The sequence below is a fragment of the Pteropus vampyrus genome, unplaced genomic scaffold, assembly GCF_000151845.1.
Source record: "Pteropus vampyrus isolate Shadow unplaced genomic scaffold, Pvam_2.0 Scaffold110, whole genome shotgun sequence".
In the NCBI taxonomy this organism is placed as follows: Eukaryota; Metazoa; Chordata; class Mammalia; order Chiroptera; family Pteropodidae; genus Pteropus; species Pteropus vampyrus.
Genome location: NW_011888891.1, coordinates 2,032,939 through 2,048,274, shown reverse-complemented (window position 1 = coordinate 2,048,274; position 15,336 = coordinate 2,032,939). Strand labels below are relative to the sequence as shown.

Genomic DNA, 15,336 nt, shown 5'->3' with positions numbered 1-15,336 from the left:
GGCCTCTAGGACATTATGTGTACAAACATTCTCATTATTGAGGTACCAGAAGGAGAAGAAAGAGAGTAAGAAATTGAAAACCTATTTGAAGAAATAATGATGAAAAACTTCTCTAACCTGGTGAAGAAAATAGACATACAAGCCCAGAAAGAGCATAGAGTCCCAAAAAAGATGAACTCAAATAGGCCCACAACAAGATACATCAAATTAAAATGCCAAAAAGTAAAGACAAAAAGAGAATCTTAAAAGCAGCAAGAGAAAAACAGTTAGTTACCTATAAGGGAGTTCCATGAGACTGTCAGCTTATTTCTCAACAAAACATTGCTGGCCAGAAAGATTGGCATGAAATATTCAAAGCGATATAAAGCAAGGACCTCCAACAACGAAGATTACTCTACCCAGCAAAACTATCATTTAGAACTAAAGGAGAGATGAAGAGCTTTCCAGATAAGAAAAAGCTAAAGGAGTTCATCTCCACCAAACCGGTAGTACAGGAAATGTTAGAGGGACTCCTTTAAGAAGAAGAAAAAGAAAGAAGTTCAAAAATATGAATAATAAAATGACAATAACTACATACCTATCAGCAACTACTTTAAATGTAAATGAATTAAATGCTCCAATCAAAAGACAGAATGGATAAGACAACAAGTCCCTTATATAAGTGAGTCTACAAGAGACTCATTTAAGATTGAAAGAAACACACAGACTAAAAGTAAAGGGATGGAAGAAGATATTTTATGAAAACAGAAACAAACAAACAAGCCAAGGCACCAATACTTATACAAGACAAAATAGACTTTAAAACAAAGGCTATGAAAAGAGACAAAGAAGGACCCAGTAATCCCACTGCCGGGTATTTATCCAAAGAAACTCAAAACACTTCTTCAAAGGGACATGTGAATCCATATGTTTTCTGCAGCCTTATTTACAATAGTCAACATATCCATCAATATGTTGGATAAAGAAGAGGTGGTACATATATACAATGGAATATTTCTCAGCTAAATGGCTAAAGAAGAGGTGGTACATATATACAATGGAATATTTCTCAGCTGTAAAAAAGAACGAAATCTTGCTGCCTATGACAACACGAATGGACCTAAAGGGAATTCTGCTGAGTGAAATAAGTCAAACAGAGAAAGACAAATGCCATATGATCTCACTTACTTGTGTTATCTAAAGAACAAAATAAACAAACAAAATAGAAACAAACTCATAGATGAGAACATTTTGATGGTTGCTAGATGGGAGAGGGTTTAGAGGGTAGGTGAAAAATGAGAAGGGATTACAGTCATGCGGCTGTAAAGTACAGCACAAGGAATACAGTCAATAACATCGTAATAACTACATATGATGTCAGATGGGTACTAGATTTATTGGAATGATCACTTTATAAGTTATCTAAATGTCTAATGACCATGTTGTATACTTCAAACTAATGTAATATTGTATGCCAACTGTAATTTAAAAATAAAAAAATATTATAAAAAAATTAAGCAAGGTGAGGTATGCCTGCCCTGGCCATCATCTGAGGAGCCACCACGGGAAAGCAGAGGCAGCAAGGTCAGCTGCAGACCCTGCAGAAGGACAGATTCTCGCTCTAAGTGCCTTAAGGCCAAGGTAGCAGTGCTGATGTTGCAGCCTTTGCAAAACCGTCCAGACCTTGAGAATCCTCAGGAAGTTTCTGTCTTCCAACTCCAGGTCACCAGAGAAGGCTTTCTTTAAGCCCAACCAGACTGAAGGGGAACTGGGGAAGACCAATTCCCACCGGATTTTGCTCCCTTTTTTTTTTTTAATACACGATTTTTATTGTGTCTTTAAAATATCACAGGTAAGTCTGAGGAATCATTTGACATCTTGGCATTTCTGTAGCTGGACAACTTTGACCTTATTCATCAGCCTGCTGAACTGTTCCTTTTTCAGAAACGTAAATATCATCCAAAATTTTGCTGATATCTTTGTTTTTCACTGTTGTGGCTTGTTGAATCAAAGCAACTCGATTTGATACAAGTTCAATGTCGTTTCCTTCAAGAATTAACTTATCTTTCTGGGCTTGAGATACTGAACAAGCAACACCTGACTTCATCTGAACCCTGTAGATGTATTTTATCTAAGAAATTTTGAATTTCAACAAGAGAACCATTCTCCTGAATAACAATGTTGATGAGGAAGTGAGTGTACATGTTGACGGGGAAGTGAGTGTACACAGACTTCATCTTGTAACGAAAGCCCAGTGTAACATCCTTGATCATGTTCTTGTACATGACTACAGACAGTGCGAACAGTAGCCAGTTCCTTTCTATTTCCCCACCATTTGTAAACCCGGAGTCTCTTCTTTTTCTTTCCAAGGAGACAGAGTTCTACATTAATGTGATTGAAGTCCCTCTACAGGGTGCCTCTGAGGCCCTTCACAATAACTGAGCATCTTTTCAGAGTGATAGCCGCATTTTCTGGAATGTCAGCAGTCTGATTGCTGAGAATGGTTCTCATCCTTGCATTAGATGCAGCAAAAAGAGCTGGATTTTGCTCCTTTTATACAGAAGAGGGGCAATGGACTTAGCATGACCTACTGTCCCAGTTTGCCAATGTCTGTAGGGTTTCCTGAGATGTGGGCTTTCTGTGTTAAAACTAGCACAATTCTGGGAAAACAGGGAAGGTGGGGTCACCTAAAAGGCCATGAAAAGGATTCTCCTTCCCTGAGGCTGGCACATGGCTGGGGACAGAGGACGGCTCAGACTTAAGCTGCCTGTTAATGGTTCTGCTAACCAAAACTTTCCTCACTATTTGGCCTCATATGAGGGGAAAGGCTGAAGAGCGGAGGGGTTCTGTGGCCAGCTTAGGGGCTGTCTTGGGAAAATAGGCAGAAGGAAAGTGTCCACGGTCTTCACGGTAGGGAAGAAATTCCCTCACTGGTTTTAGGAGGTGGGGGCCAATGAGGCCGCACATGGAGCTTGGGGCATTGGGAAGGAGTAGGGGAGCACCTGAGAACAGTGCCAGGACAAGGATTTGACTTGTCCTTAAACCCTTCACCAGGATACGATCCCTGGGGAGAAGGACAAGGGGCCGGGTGGCTATAAAATCTTTTGCCTGGTGGCTCCCCTCCCAGGAACCCAGAAGGCAGGTCTCAACGGAGAGCAGCTGTGAGTGCTGTCCTGGTGTGGGCCTGAGACACCAGAGCTAGCTTGTTTCTTTAGATCTGTCCCAGGAAACACGATCTCCTCCATGGGTGTCCCAATTGGAAGTTGTGGGCAGACAGATGTCTCCATAGGCAATGGAGGTTTGAGTTAAACTGGTCTGACAAAGCAGATCCCATGGAGACCACCTCACCCGTACCCCTTATTTGACAGGTGGGAGACCAAACTCTGGGGAGGCTTTCACTAGCTCAGGGCAGCACATTCACAAGTGGTTAGAATCCCAGATGGGACTCTCCACCATTAGATGCCACAGCCAGAGGGTCCTTGGAAGAGAAGCAGCTCAGAAGCCCAGCCTGGCCCTGTGAAAGCCCCTGCCCTTCTGGAGCCCACCTGCTGTTCTGAGAGAGGCACATTAGAGGGAGATCACGCCTTCGGGAGCCAGCATTCCTCTCTCCATTCTGTATGAGTCTCCAACTCTGGGTGAAAAGCTTCCAGCAGATTCCCTTGGACTGCTCTGCCCCGGGGCCTTCATGCTCTGGAAATCTGCAGAGGGTGCCTATCTGCTATGCCTTGTCTCTCCCAGTCTGGGAATGTGTAAGAAAGTTGAGCCTCACCCTCAGGAAGAGAAAGCTATCCCCCACCTCTGCACTAGGAACTTTCCTAGAGTTGGGACAGGTAAGATTCAGTTTACACAGCTAATAACAATGCTGGGCTCCAATCAGTTTAGCAGGAAACAGAGACTGGAGGGTGGGGCAAATGCAGATACATTCAGGTGTGTCTGATTAGTGCTTTGGGGAGGAATCCAGACGCAGGATGCTGAGGGAGGCGGAAGAGTGAGAGCAGATGTAGGTGGGTTCTGTTTTGAGTAGTCAGGAGGGTCCTAAGCGTAGGGCCAGGAGAAGGCAGAGAAGAGAGAAAATAATAGAGATACTCGGGAAAACCATCTCCTGACAGCTACCCTACCAGCTTTTAACATTTATAGTATTTCTAGTTTTATCCCATTGTGGGTGAGCTCAGCACTTCCAAAAATAAAATGCAGGAAAGAGCCTGAGAAATGTTCTCAAGGAATGACAGGGCTGCAACCCCCCCTTTTTTTTTTTTTTTTTTTGCAGCAAACTTTCTAGGAAACACAAGACTACATAAAGGGCCAACAAGGAGAGAAAGCCTGCACCCCACTGCACCCTTCAGACCCAAGAAGAGAGAAAGGCTCTGTCCTGGGCAGGGTGGCCAGGAGCCACCTTCATGGGAAGCCTCCAGAGGCTCGAAAGCTCTGCCCAAGCAAATGAGATGCTGACTTCTCCAGGAGAGTACAGATTTCCTGCACACAGAAATTCCCTGACTTATTCAACGATAGGCCTTTGGAGCTCCCTTAGCAATTACCACCTCACCACGCAGCTTCCTGCCTGGCTAGCCACGAATAATTTATTGCAAATAAGTCTCTTTGCTCCAATAAGGCAGTTGGGTTTTCTACATCTGAATTCCCTACAGAGCTTAACGTAGTTGGGGACCCAGCTGGTCTTCATTAAAATTCTTCTGGATCTGAATCTTCCCAACTTACCATGCCCCTTTCTCCACCCTCACAATCCAGCAGCCAGCCCAGGAATGCACTCATTTCTCACTTTCCTAAGGGCTGGATTGGCAGGTGCCATCAAAGGAAAGGCAGGTTAAGAGCCCCCGAGTCTGTAGATCTGACTGGTAACTTGACAAGAGCTTCCATAGGTAAACAGAGAGTCGCTATTAGCAAATTCTCTAATTAGGATTCTCTTTATTGTCCTCCTGTGGAAAATATTCATTTGTAACATTTAAGTCAGACCATGAATCTCATGGAGAACTGGAAATCTGTAAGAATATTACCTAAAGGTCTCTGGCAGGAGTCACCTCCCAGGTTTTGGTTACATCACCTATAAAAAGTATTACATAGGCAGGTGCCTAAGCCTGTGATAAAGTATCTTCCAATTCTACTCTTCTGTGCAAAATTGGACCATCTCGTTCATCCATGTGTGAAAGTGTGATGTAGATTTGGAGTAAAAAGACCTAGGGTTCACATCCTGGCTCTGCGTTCCTGGCTGGTCTTGGGAAGTCACTTAATCTTTCTGAACTAATTTTCTTCCCTATGAAGTGGACACAATAATAATATCTTCACCACATAGATATGAGATTTAAATGAGATACTATATGTGAGCAGGGTTGACAAACTGTAAAGTAGTATTCAACGATTACTGATTATTAATAGGGCATAATGACGGCGATACATAAAAATGTTCCTTTAAATAAGCAATTGCTTATGGGTGATATAAGAAACGAAAAAGATCATAGCTGATGGACTTGCTGGTAACTTCTCCCTGCCCAGGGGGATCAGCTGCCCTGAATCTGCCTTTTGAGATGGGCACTTAACAGATCTCAGAGTGGAGGCTGGCAGTCTGGCCTCTACAAAAGCAGGGTGAAGCTGTTGGCCACCTGCCAGGGCTTCTCCCACGCTGCTTCTGCAATTTGACAGCAGACTGCAGACAACCTCTTCCCCAAGTAATAAAGTAACAGTAAATTAAGGCCCTTATTTTTTAGTGCACTTTATGCAAAGGGAGCAGACCCTCTAGGAATGAATATTCATTTGTACCACCCTTAAAAAAATGCTGATAAACTCACAAAAAGTTGTTATTGCTAAATGCTAATTGCATTTCCTTGGGTAAGCACCATAAAAAATTCATTGCAGTTTTCAGAAACAAGCTCCCAATTGCATTTTAATTGCTAGAGAGGCGAGACTAGGGGAGAAACTTAACCAGGAAAATACTAACTAGTTATAATAAGGAACTCTCCCCAAGCCAGAAGGCCCAGTTCTGAGCAAAGAGCTAAGAAAAAGCGATGGGTCTCGTTGGGAAGCCAGACCTAAGAGAGCTCTGACCTAAGTGTTTCTCAGACTTTGCAGCGTCTTAGCACCTAGATGGCTGGGGCTTTTTGTTGCAGATCATGACATGCAGATTTGACAAATGTAAAGAATTAAATAAATATATACATACCAAAAGTCTAGAGAGATGAGCAGGAGTCAATTCCATAGTTTTAAGAAACATGTATGGGGGGAAGATTGTAATTTTACCTTTTAATGTGAGGGTCTGTGGGGGAGAGGGGGGCGGGAGACTGGACATAGACCATACATCTCTTCATTTTAATAACAGAACTCTTTGGACCAGTTCACAAAACTGTCATTTGAAACCAACCTATTCCAACACCAACCAGAATATTTTTACAGTAGCCCCTACTCCTACCCCTGCTCCAAGCAGGGCCAGCCAGAGCCAAGTAAGAACAGGAAGCAGGTGAGACCAACCACAGAAAAGTGGGGAGGATCCTGACTCCATGGGCTTAATCTGGGCTGGCTCGGTCTTGACTCCATCTTCCCAGGAGCATCCAGAGGCAGGGTGGAGGGCACAGGGAGAAGGAAGGCCCAGGGTATCCCTGGGCATCCTCCCAAAAGATGGGCACAGTGGCTAGGCAGGGGAGAGAGCAGAAGGGCAGGCTGCTTCTGGCATCCTCTTCCTTTTCAGCTCCTCCCCGACGTTCAGCAGCTGCCCCACGCTCCAACTCTGCCTCAGCCTCTCTCTTGTCATTGGGACTCGCTGGTGAGATAGAGAAACTGGAAATCAGGGTGTGAGGAGAGAGCCCTATGGCCTGGAGGCTGGCCCATGGGTGGTGACTGTCTCTTGTGCAGTGATAGGAGATCCATGCCTTCTGCTTCGGGGTCTGCTGCTTCTCCATCTAGTGGACCTGCCAGAGACCCCAGAAAACATGAGGTTGGTATGAGTGAGATGGAGGAAACGATGGGATTAGGGGAGAGATTCCTGAGCTGAAAGAGGAAGGAGCTGGATCCACAGCGTGGCTCCAGCATGCACTAGCCAAGTAACTTTCATTTTAGTAAATCACTTAACTCTTCAGAACTTCATTTCTGCTTCTACCAAATTGGGCTAAAAATATCCACTTCTCTAGGTTTTTTGTAAGGTTTGAACGAGATGACGGATGCATATGCCCCCTGTAAACCCTAAAGTTTATTAGCTACCACCCACCCCATGCCCAATCTTGCAGAAAAATGCTTTTCTTTATCATGATCAGCATTTGTGAAGTACTTGATACAAATAATGTGTTTTTATACACATTATCTCACTTGGCCCTCCCACTGAATAGATGAAGTGAGTGGCTTGCCCAATGTCGCACAAGAATTAATTAGTTGCCAAACCCAAATTGCTAAATGCTGAGCTCTCTCTGTAGTGCAGGGAATATGGGCACCAGTAACTCCCTTAGAAATCAAGGGTGAGTGATGGTCATAAATAAATCCAAAAATAACATGAGGATCACTCGCTCTAAGCCTAGCACTGTGCAGGCCTTATACAGGTCTTACCTCACTGAATTGTCACAATAGCATACCAGGTAGCCACGATGGTTATTACCAGGCAACTGAGGTTTACCAGTTAGGAACTTGCCAAAGTTCACACAGTAAATGGTAGATCTGGGGTACAATACAAACTCATGTCTACTCTTCCCCAGTTTATGCTTAAATGGCTAGAAAGCCAATGGATTCAACATAATAAGCATCATTTCTGCTTCATCCCTCCTGGGGAACATTCTCTAGCCCCTCCCAAGCCCCCAGCAGGGCCCAGGCCTAAGGGGTAAGGGTCACAGGTTCCAAGGAACAGGTCCTCTACAAACTTCCCTGCCCCACCCTGGCCTCCACACTCACCCATGCCGTATTGTGGATCCAGTCCAGGAACTCAGCAATCTTGGCGTAGACGCCAGGGTGATTGGGCTCTGCGCAGCCTCGACCCCAGCTGACCACCCCCACGAGGCGCCATGTGCCCCCATCTGGGCACACCAGGGGCCCCCCGCTATCTCCCTGGGGGATCCAGGCACAGAAACCAGAGGAACAGGCAGTTAGTGCTTCCAGGTAGAGGGGCACCAGACCTCCCTGGTTAGCAGACCCTGCATTCCCGGCCCCTTCCGCTTCCAGCATGGATCCTGCCTTTCTTCACCCCTCCTAGGGATGCTGCTCAGACAAGGGGCCAAGCCACAGCAGGACCCCTGCTACCCACTCCACCACAGCCCCCTCCCTGCCACACCTGGCAGGCATCAGCCCTCCCGTCCAGGTAGCCGGCACACAGCATGCGGGGGGTCAGGGCCCCGCTGTACACGCAAGAGCTGTTGCAGAGCTGGGTGCTAAGCAGCGGCACCACGGTGTCCTGCAGAGTGTCCGAGCTGTGGGCTGCAGGAGGCAGACACAGAGATAGAGGGACACAGCAAGGCCAAAGGGCACAAAGCAAGGCCCAAGAAGGCAGAGCAGCAAGAAGGGAGGTGGTTAAAGGCCCCAGAGAAACAGAGACCAAAAGAAGGGATCCCAGGATGTGGGCTGTGGACCCTGAACAAGGAGGCAAGGGTCTGTCAGACTTGGAGTCTGGGAGTGAAGAGGAGTAGAACTCTCATACACAACCTCAAATACTAAGGCCTTGGCACTCCTGGGACAAAGGTAGCGAAAGTAAAGGGCCTGGGTTTAGGGGAAATTCGGGGGTTGTTCTCTCAGAAAGACCAGACAGGGAAGACTGGGGCCCCTAGGCCTGGCCGATGGTGACACCAGAGGACAAGTAGACTGGCACTGGAATGTGACTGGGGTAGGTGGAAGTGCCTCTCCTTGGGAAGGATGCCCCGCCCCCCTCCACCCCCACACCCGTTTGCAGCCAGGGCCCTGGGAGCTGACTTACTGTGGCTGGGGTCGGTGTGGCCCCAGCCAGATACCCAGCACTGTGAACCCCTCGGAAAATCCTGCTCTTCGGCCGGCAGGCACACAGCGCCCACGGTGTCTGTGGAGAGGCGTGGTCCTGGGTCCCACTCAGGCTCAGTTTCCCTCCTCGAGCCTGGGTGCCCCTTCTCAAACTGTCCTGGTTCTTGGTCTCCACCTAGTCCTCCTACACAGTGTGCAGGTTCAGCACTATAACACCTTGGGGGTCACCACTCACACAGAGGACAATATATAAACTTCAGTGTGCATGGCACCCTCTGGATTGGGCAGCGTACACACCGCACACGTCCCCACCTGAAGAGGAATGGGGACTGAGGGAGAATGGAATTCCTTCTGGGCCTTTGTACCCAACTTCTCCTAATGAGGACCCATTTTGGGTGTTTGGTTCCTCTTGGGGGATTGTTTACAAAAGTGTGTGATGCGCCCTACAGGAGGAGTCCGCATATATTCTTAGGCAGTACACAGATGTGCCGTTAAATAACACTGATTCACGTGGGGAGAGAGTCCCTCCAACTGCATGAAGGAGAAAGATTCCCTCTGGTGCTCCTTTTAGTACCTGTCAACCTCCATCTAAACACAGAGGGAGCAGGTCCCGGGCACAGCAATTCTGCAGAGGACAGCACCCAGCTAGAACTAGAACACTGTTTTGTTTTCACTGTGTACTTTTGTGATTATCTATTTACTATAAGTAATATGGGTTCTCCAGTTAGGAAGTAACTTAAAGTTCCCCTTTTAAATATATTGAAGTCAATTTGGAAATATTAACTATTGAATAACAGTTCAGAGAGTACCCATATATAAAATTTGTGAAAGGCATATAGCAACAACTGTTGTTGGGGAAATCCAAGACTGCAGGTCACAATGGGAGGGAGAAGTGCTAAGTATTTGTGAGTGCGTGCACACAAGTGTATATGATGTGAGCATGTAGTATTTGTGAGTGCATGCACACAAGTATGTATGATGTGACTGTGTGTGCATGAGCGTGAGTGTACATGTGTACTTGTGTGAGCATTGCACGTTTGTCTGTTTCTGTGCATGTATGTGTTTGTAGGGGAGTGTGCACGTGCACATGTGTTGTTGGAGGTGCCCTTCTAGGACAGATGCTATGGAGAAGCCTGGCCCCAGAGTCAGCACACCAGGCTCAGGAACTATTTGCCGCATGGACTTAAAAAAAAAGTCACTTCCCTCACTAAATTCAGTGTCCTTATCTCTATGTACCTGCGTCATCTACCTGTCAAGGTTCTTATGAGGATCAAGTGAAAGAATATTTGAAAAAAGAAATCTTATTAACTATAACATGCCACAAGGTGGCTGGGACCTAGGACCAGCCTGAAGACAGGCACAGGGAGGCTATTGATAGAAGGAGCAACTGTAAAGCTCTGCTTGCAACCTGGAGGCAAATCCTACCTGCAGCCCAGCTATGAAAAGGGCCAGAACCTTTGTCCCCAAAAGAGCATGTAGAAGAGTTTGTGCACTTTGGGTCCAGGTGATGCTAAGTTCAGTACAGTCACCAAATGAACTGAATGCTTTAAGGCAGTGGTCCCCAACCTTTTTGGCACCAGGAACTGGTGCTCCTATGAGAACCTAATGGCTGATGATCTGAGGTGGAGCTGAGGCAGTGATGTTAGCACTGGGGAGGGGCTGCAAATACAGATGAAGCTTCACTTACTCACCCATCACTCACCTCCTGCTGTGTGGCCCGGTTCCTAACAGACCATGGACTGGTACCGGTCTATGGCCCAGTGGTTGGAGACCCCTACTTTAAGGTTTACAGCACTAAGAGGAAACCTTAGAAATCTTGCCTTTCGGCCCTCCCTATGCCTGCTCCTCTCTCACCACAGCCTGCACCTGCTCGCCCGGAGCCTCACCTGAGAACATGAGCGGTGTCCGGAGCCGCAGGAGGGCAACATCGTAGTCATGATTCTGGGCACTGTAGAGAGGGTGGGGGATGATCCTCTCCACCACAGTCCCCTGATGTGGCCTGACCATACTGTGGCTGACCAGCCCCGCATGGACCCGCCAGCTAGACAGGCGGGACAGCCTGAAACTGTACACAGGAACCATGCTGAGCCCGGGAAAGGAAGGGGCAGAAGAGGTTGACATAAGTGAGGTGGAGGGTGGAGGAAGCTGACCAGAGAGGCTATTAGTGGGGACCCCCATCACTAGGCTATAAGCTCCCAGAACCCCTGAGTACCCCCTCAAAGCTGGCAAGACAGTGGGCATGCAGTAGGTGCTTAATAAATGCTCAAGTATTGATGGATAGAGAAGTAAGACACTATGTGTCATCTGCAACCACCACCCCCACTCCCCTACATAGATCCCTCCAAGTTTTACAGCAAACATCGAAGGGCCTTGTATGATGTAACTCTAAATCAGAAAAACATCCATCAGTCCTGTCTTTCCACTTACAGTATGTGATTCTGGGGAGTCATTTCACTTCTCCCAGCCTCAGTTTCCTCATTGTAACATGAGGATTACAATATCTGCCCTGCTTACCACCAAGCAAAGAGGGCCAAAGAGCTCATTCAGTCATCATTCATCCTTCGTTGCTACAACCAGTATTTATTAAGCACCTGCTGTATTCCAGGACTGTTCTAGGCCATGAGGACAAGGCAGTGGGAAAATCAACAGAGGGATTCAGTGGAAAACAAGACTGAGTCCCTGCTCTTGTGGAGCTTCCAGTCTAAAGGAGAAGAAAGATATTAAACAAATAATTACATGGAAAATGGTTTAATTAGAGTGGTGATAAACATTAAGAAACACAGAGTACAATGAGTATGAAAGCACTTTAAAAACTTAAAACTGAACAAATATAAAGAACCGATACTTGTATTATTACAGCTATTCATGTATAGCTGTTCTTGGCACTGAACAGGGAGAATTTCACAAACACCATCGTGCCCACTCACAGCGGACATGGGGAGGCAGACAGTTGGACGTGGACATTTTATACAGGATGTACCAATGGCCAAACAGAAAAGGTGACTGAGGCACTCTCCTCCCCAGCATCCTGAGACTTGCCTGTGCATGCAGTGCGCAGCGGTCACTACCCAGTGTGGTGCCAGCACAGAGCCCCCGCACGTGTGCCGGGAGCCCAGGGCCACACTGGCCTGCCAGGGCCAGCGCCCGGGAGCCACAGCCTGCCCACCCACTATCCGAGAAGCCAGGGGCCTTGCTCCACACTCTGCAAACAGAGAAGCACCAGTAAGTTGGAAAGAAAGAGATGTGGGTATTGGCACAGTCTTAATGCTCAGCAAGTGTAGTCCAGTGTGAATAGCTTACATCTATTATTCCCGGTCCTAAGTAGAAATATTGATTACGCACCTGCAGACCCTACCAGTCTGTGAGCTCACTAGAGCAGGGACCATGGCTGTGTTATCTATGGAGCCCCAATACCTAATGAAACGCCTGTCCTATAGGAGGTGTGTGGGTGGATGCATGGAAGGATCAATGCCGAGATGGACAGATGCATGGGAAGAGAAATGAAAGGAACTACATAGACTGTTTCCCATTTGACCCCTAGTTCGGTACCCTCCTTGATCTCCTGAAGCTGCTAACTGGTTAATAACCAGTAATATTTCCAACTTCGAGGCTCTCCAGAAGAAAGGGGGAGTGAGTATCAGAGGCCAAGGCAGGTAGTGTCAGGTAGTGAAGCAAGGAGACCATCTGCCTGGGCCACTGGCTGGTGGAGGATATGACAAAGACTTAGACAGGGCTCCGTTTGGGCTGAACTGTGTCTGCAAGAAGTGTCCTGGCAGGCAGATGGGCAGGTAGACAGGAAACCCCACCCCAGACCCAACCGAGCCTCTCTATAGGGCTATTCCGCACATGGAATTGTGGGTGGGGGTGAGGAGAGATTCCTTCTTCCCACCACTACCTTCCTAGGTCCAAGATATGACTCACCAGAGCATTTGAGGGAAACAATTTGGCCAGAAGCGCAGTTGTCCCTGCAAAACAGAGGCACCAGCAAGAAGCTGGGCAGGGACCCACTCGAGGCTGAGCATCCACCCAAGGGCATGGAGGAAGGTCGGAGTCAGAGGAGGCCTCTCATGTAGCCATAGCCATCTGGTTCCCACCCCTACCCAAGCCCCTAAGTCCCTCCTCAAAACAGGTCTCCAGGACACTGTGCACGCTTTCCAATTGCCCCAAAACCCCAGCTAGACTTCATGGTCCTCAAGGGTTGCTTTCGGTAGGGCCCAAAGTTATAAATCAGGTATTCATGAATGAGAAAGCCCAGCTGTTCCTGCTAAGCGTCCCTGAGTAAATGTGCGTTTGGTGGATGAGTGAAGAAACGAGTGGGGAGTGAACAGGACTCTGCCCGTGCTCTTTCCCAGGCTTACTCTAGTCTCTAGCCCAAGCCCCTTGCCTGGCCCTGAATATCCACATCCTTGCTCTCCTCTTTCCCTTCTTCTTCCTTAGCATAAACTTCAGTTCCAAAGCCCTCTTTTCTTTCTTCACTCATCTCTTGCCCCTAATAGCCCAGTGCCTGGATTCTTAGTTCCTTCTAGTTTCTCAAAACCACAGCCCTCTGGCTCTCCTGGCAGAGGCAGTCCCACTCCTGCTTCCCTTTGTCTGTTCGGGTCTCTAAGATAGCATTCGAAGCCTCCCTAATCTATACCCATGTTCCCATGATGGACCCTCAGAGGGCGGGAGCTGGATAGGAAGGGCCTGAGAAACGGGTTCAGACAGGAAAAGTGGTGTGAAGATAAGAAAGCTTTGGAGCGGTGATGGGGAGCCCAGCCAGCCCAGGAAGCTGCTGGGCAGCTGGAAGAAGCCCAGGCAGAGCAAAGACCTTCTCAGCATGTGCCCACCCCCACGATCTGGGGAAGGACTCACTCTATCCCAGAGCCCTCTTCTCTGGAGGGTCTCCAGGATCGAATCAGTTCTTAACCAGAACAAATCAACCACCTCTTTCCTGAGACTTATCCAAATAAAATGTGGCAGGGGTGAGAGAGCAGTCAGTTTGGAGACAGGAGCCCGGTTCTAAGACTTGGTTTGGCAGCTTATTAGTTCTATAACCTTGGACAAGGCCTTTTTCCTGATCAAGGCTCAATTTGCCCACCTGTAAAGTGGGAATAAGAGTACGACGTCAAATACTGTGACAATAACAACCCATCCCACAGTTCTTGCAAGGGGCAAGTAAGATAACGTATGTGAAACTTGGATGGGCAGGCAAGTGGAACTGAGTTTGTAATTTCTGATCAGGAAATGTTCCTCTTTGTCCTCCTGTCTTACACCACCAATGTCCAAGCCACCAGGCTCCAGTGACGGGAAGATTTTTGCTGAACTGCTCACCAGGAAGTAAGGGACCCCACTCATCTCCTCAGTAGCCTTACCTGGGTTGCCACACCTCCTCCAGGACGCCTCCTAGCTTAGGAGGGAGCTGAGCAAACTTGTGAGAGCTGTTGAGCTTGATGTCAGACAGGTTCACCCCCTTTTGGTGAATAAGACTTGGCAGAAGAAAAGAACAGAACAGGAGGAAACTGGCCGCAGCATGAGAGGTGGTAGTTAATAACTGGAACGTGCATGAGATACTACACCCGGATAGTGACCAAGCATGGCTGTAACAATTGCCTCTTCTGAGATTTGTTTGTTAGAAAACAAAGACACTCAAAGGAGAGATACAGGATGGGGCACCATCATGTCCAGAGGCCAGGAGATGACCAAAATGACCTCTTGCCATTCCCTGAGCACTTTGAGCATGACAGGCAGATAAAGGTCTCTAACTCCCCATCCCCTGCTGCCAGCCCTCCACCCTCCCCAGGCTTCAGGTCTGGCCCCAGTTACCTGAGATGCCCAAGGCTCCGGCAGATCTGCACACCCAGGGCAGAGCTCCAGCCCTCGTGGCAGACCAGGACCCAGTCTGGCTGGGCCCTCAACTGTACTTGCAGCAAGAAGTCCTCAGTGTTTATTCTGAAAGATACTGAACCATAGCATGAAAGCCACATCCCACCTGCTGTCGGGTGGAGAGGTGGGGAGGGCAGGGGGAGCTGAACCTGGCCACCGTGGGATCTGTAGAGTCCTTAATAATAGAGTCTGGGTTGCCCAGTGTCAGGCTCCCTGTTCCCCAGTACATCTGGCTGTTTCTGAGAACAAAATAACCCTATCTGTGCAGCATTTCAGTCTTCCGTTTTAACCAAATGCTTTTACATGTGATCCATCGCTCATCGTCATGGCAGCCCTGTGGGGTGAGTATTACCATCCTTCCCATTCTGCAGAGGGAAAACTAAGGCATGAAGGTTAAGCGACCTGCCTAAGACCACAAAATCTGCAAGTGATGGATCCAGGACTAAGTCCATGTCTTCTGATTTCAAATCTTGTGACAATACTAGTGATGGTTACCATTTATTGAACATCTCTGTTTTTTTCCAGGCTCTGTGCTAAGCTCTTTTAAATATTAGTTTGTACTATCCTCACAACTTCATGCAG

General features: G+C 47.7%; 1 protein-coding gene and 1 pseudogene across 1 annotated transcript in view; both read right to left on the bottom strand.

The window, feature by feature from the left end:
• Positions 1 to 1,795: 1,795 nt before the first annotated feature.
• Positions 1,796 to 2,495, bottom strand: LOC105295625 (annotated as a pseudogene).
• A 3,717-nt stretch (positions 2,496 to 6,212) lies between these two features.
• TMPRSS5 (transmembrane protease, serine 5) overlaps positions 6,213 to 15,336 on the bottom strand; it is a 34,356-nt gene continuing 25,232 nt past the window's right edge. The window contains exons 6-14 of the mRNA XM_011365381.2: positions 14,695 to 14,830; positions 14,244 to 14,357; positions 12,811 to 12,854; positions 11,929 to 12,091; positions 10,776 to 10,954; positions 8,870 to 8,968; positions 8,234 to 8,376; positions 7,858 to 8,010; positions 6,213 to 6,890 (exon numbers count right to left, since the gene is read on the bottom strand). Of these exons, the coding sequence (XP_011363683.1) occupies positions 6,882 to 6,890; positions 7,858 to 8,010; positions 8,234 to 8,376; positions 8,870 to 8,968; positions 10,776 to 10,954; positions 11,929 to 12,091; positions 12,811 to 12,854; positions 14,244 to 14,357; positions 14,695 to 14,830 (1,040 nt within the window). The 3' untranslated portion in view covers positions 6,213 to 6,881. The remainder of the gene's footprint in view (positions 6,891 to 7,857; positions 8,011 to 8,233; positions 8,377 to 8,869; positions 8,969 to 10,775; positions 10,955 to 11,928; positions 12,092 to 12,810; positions 12,855 to 14,243; positions 14,358 to 14,694; positions 14,831 to 15,336) is intronic.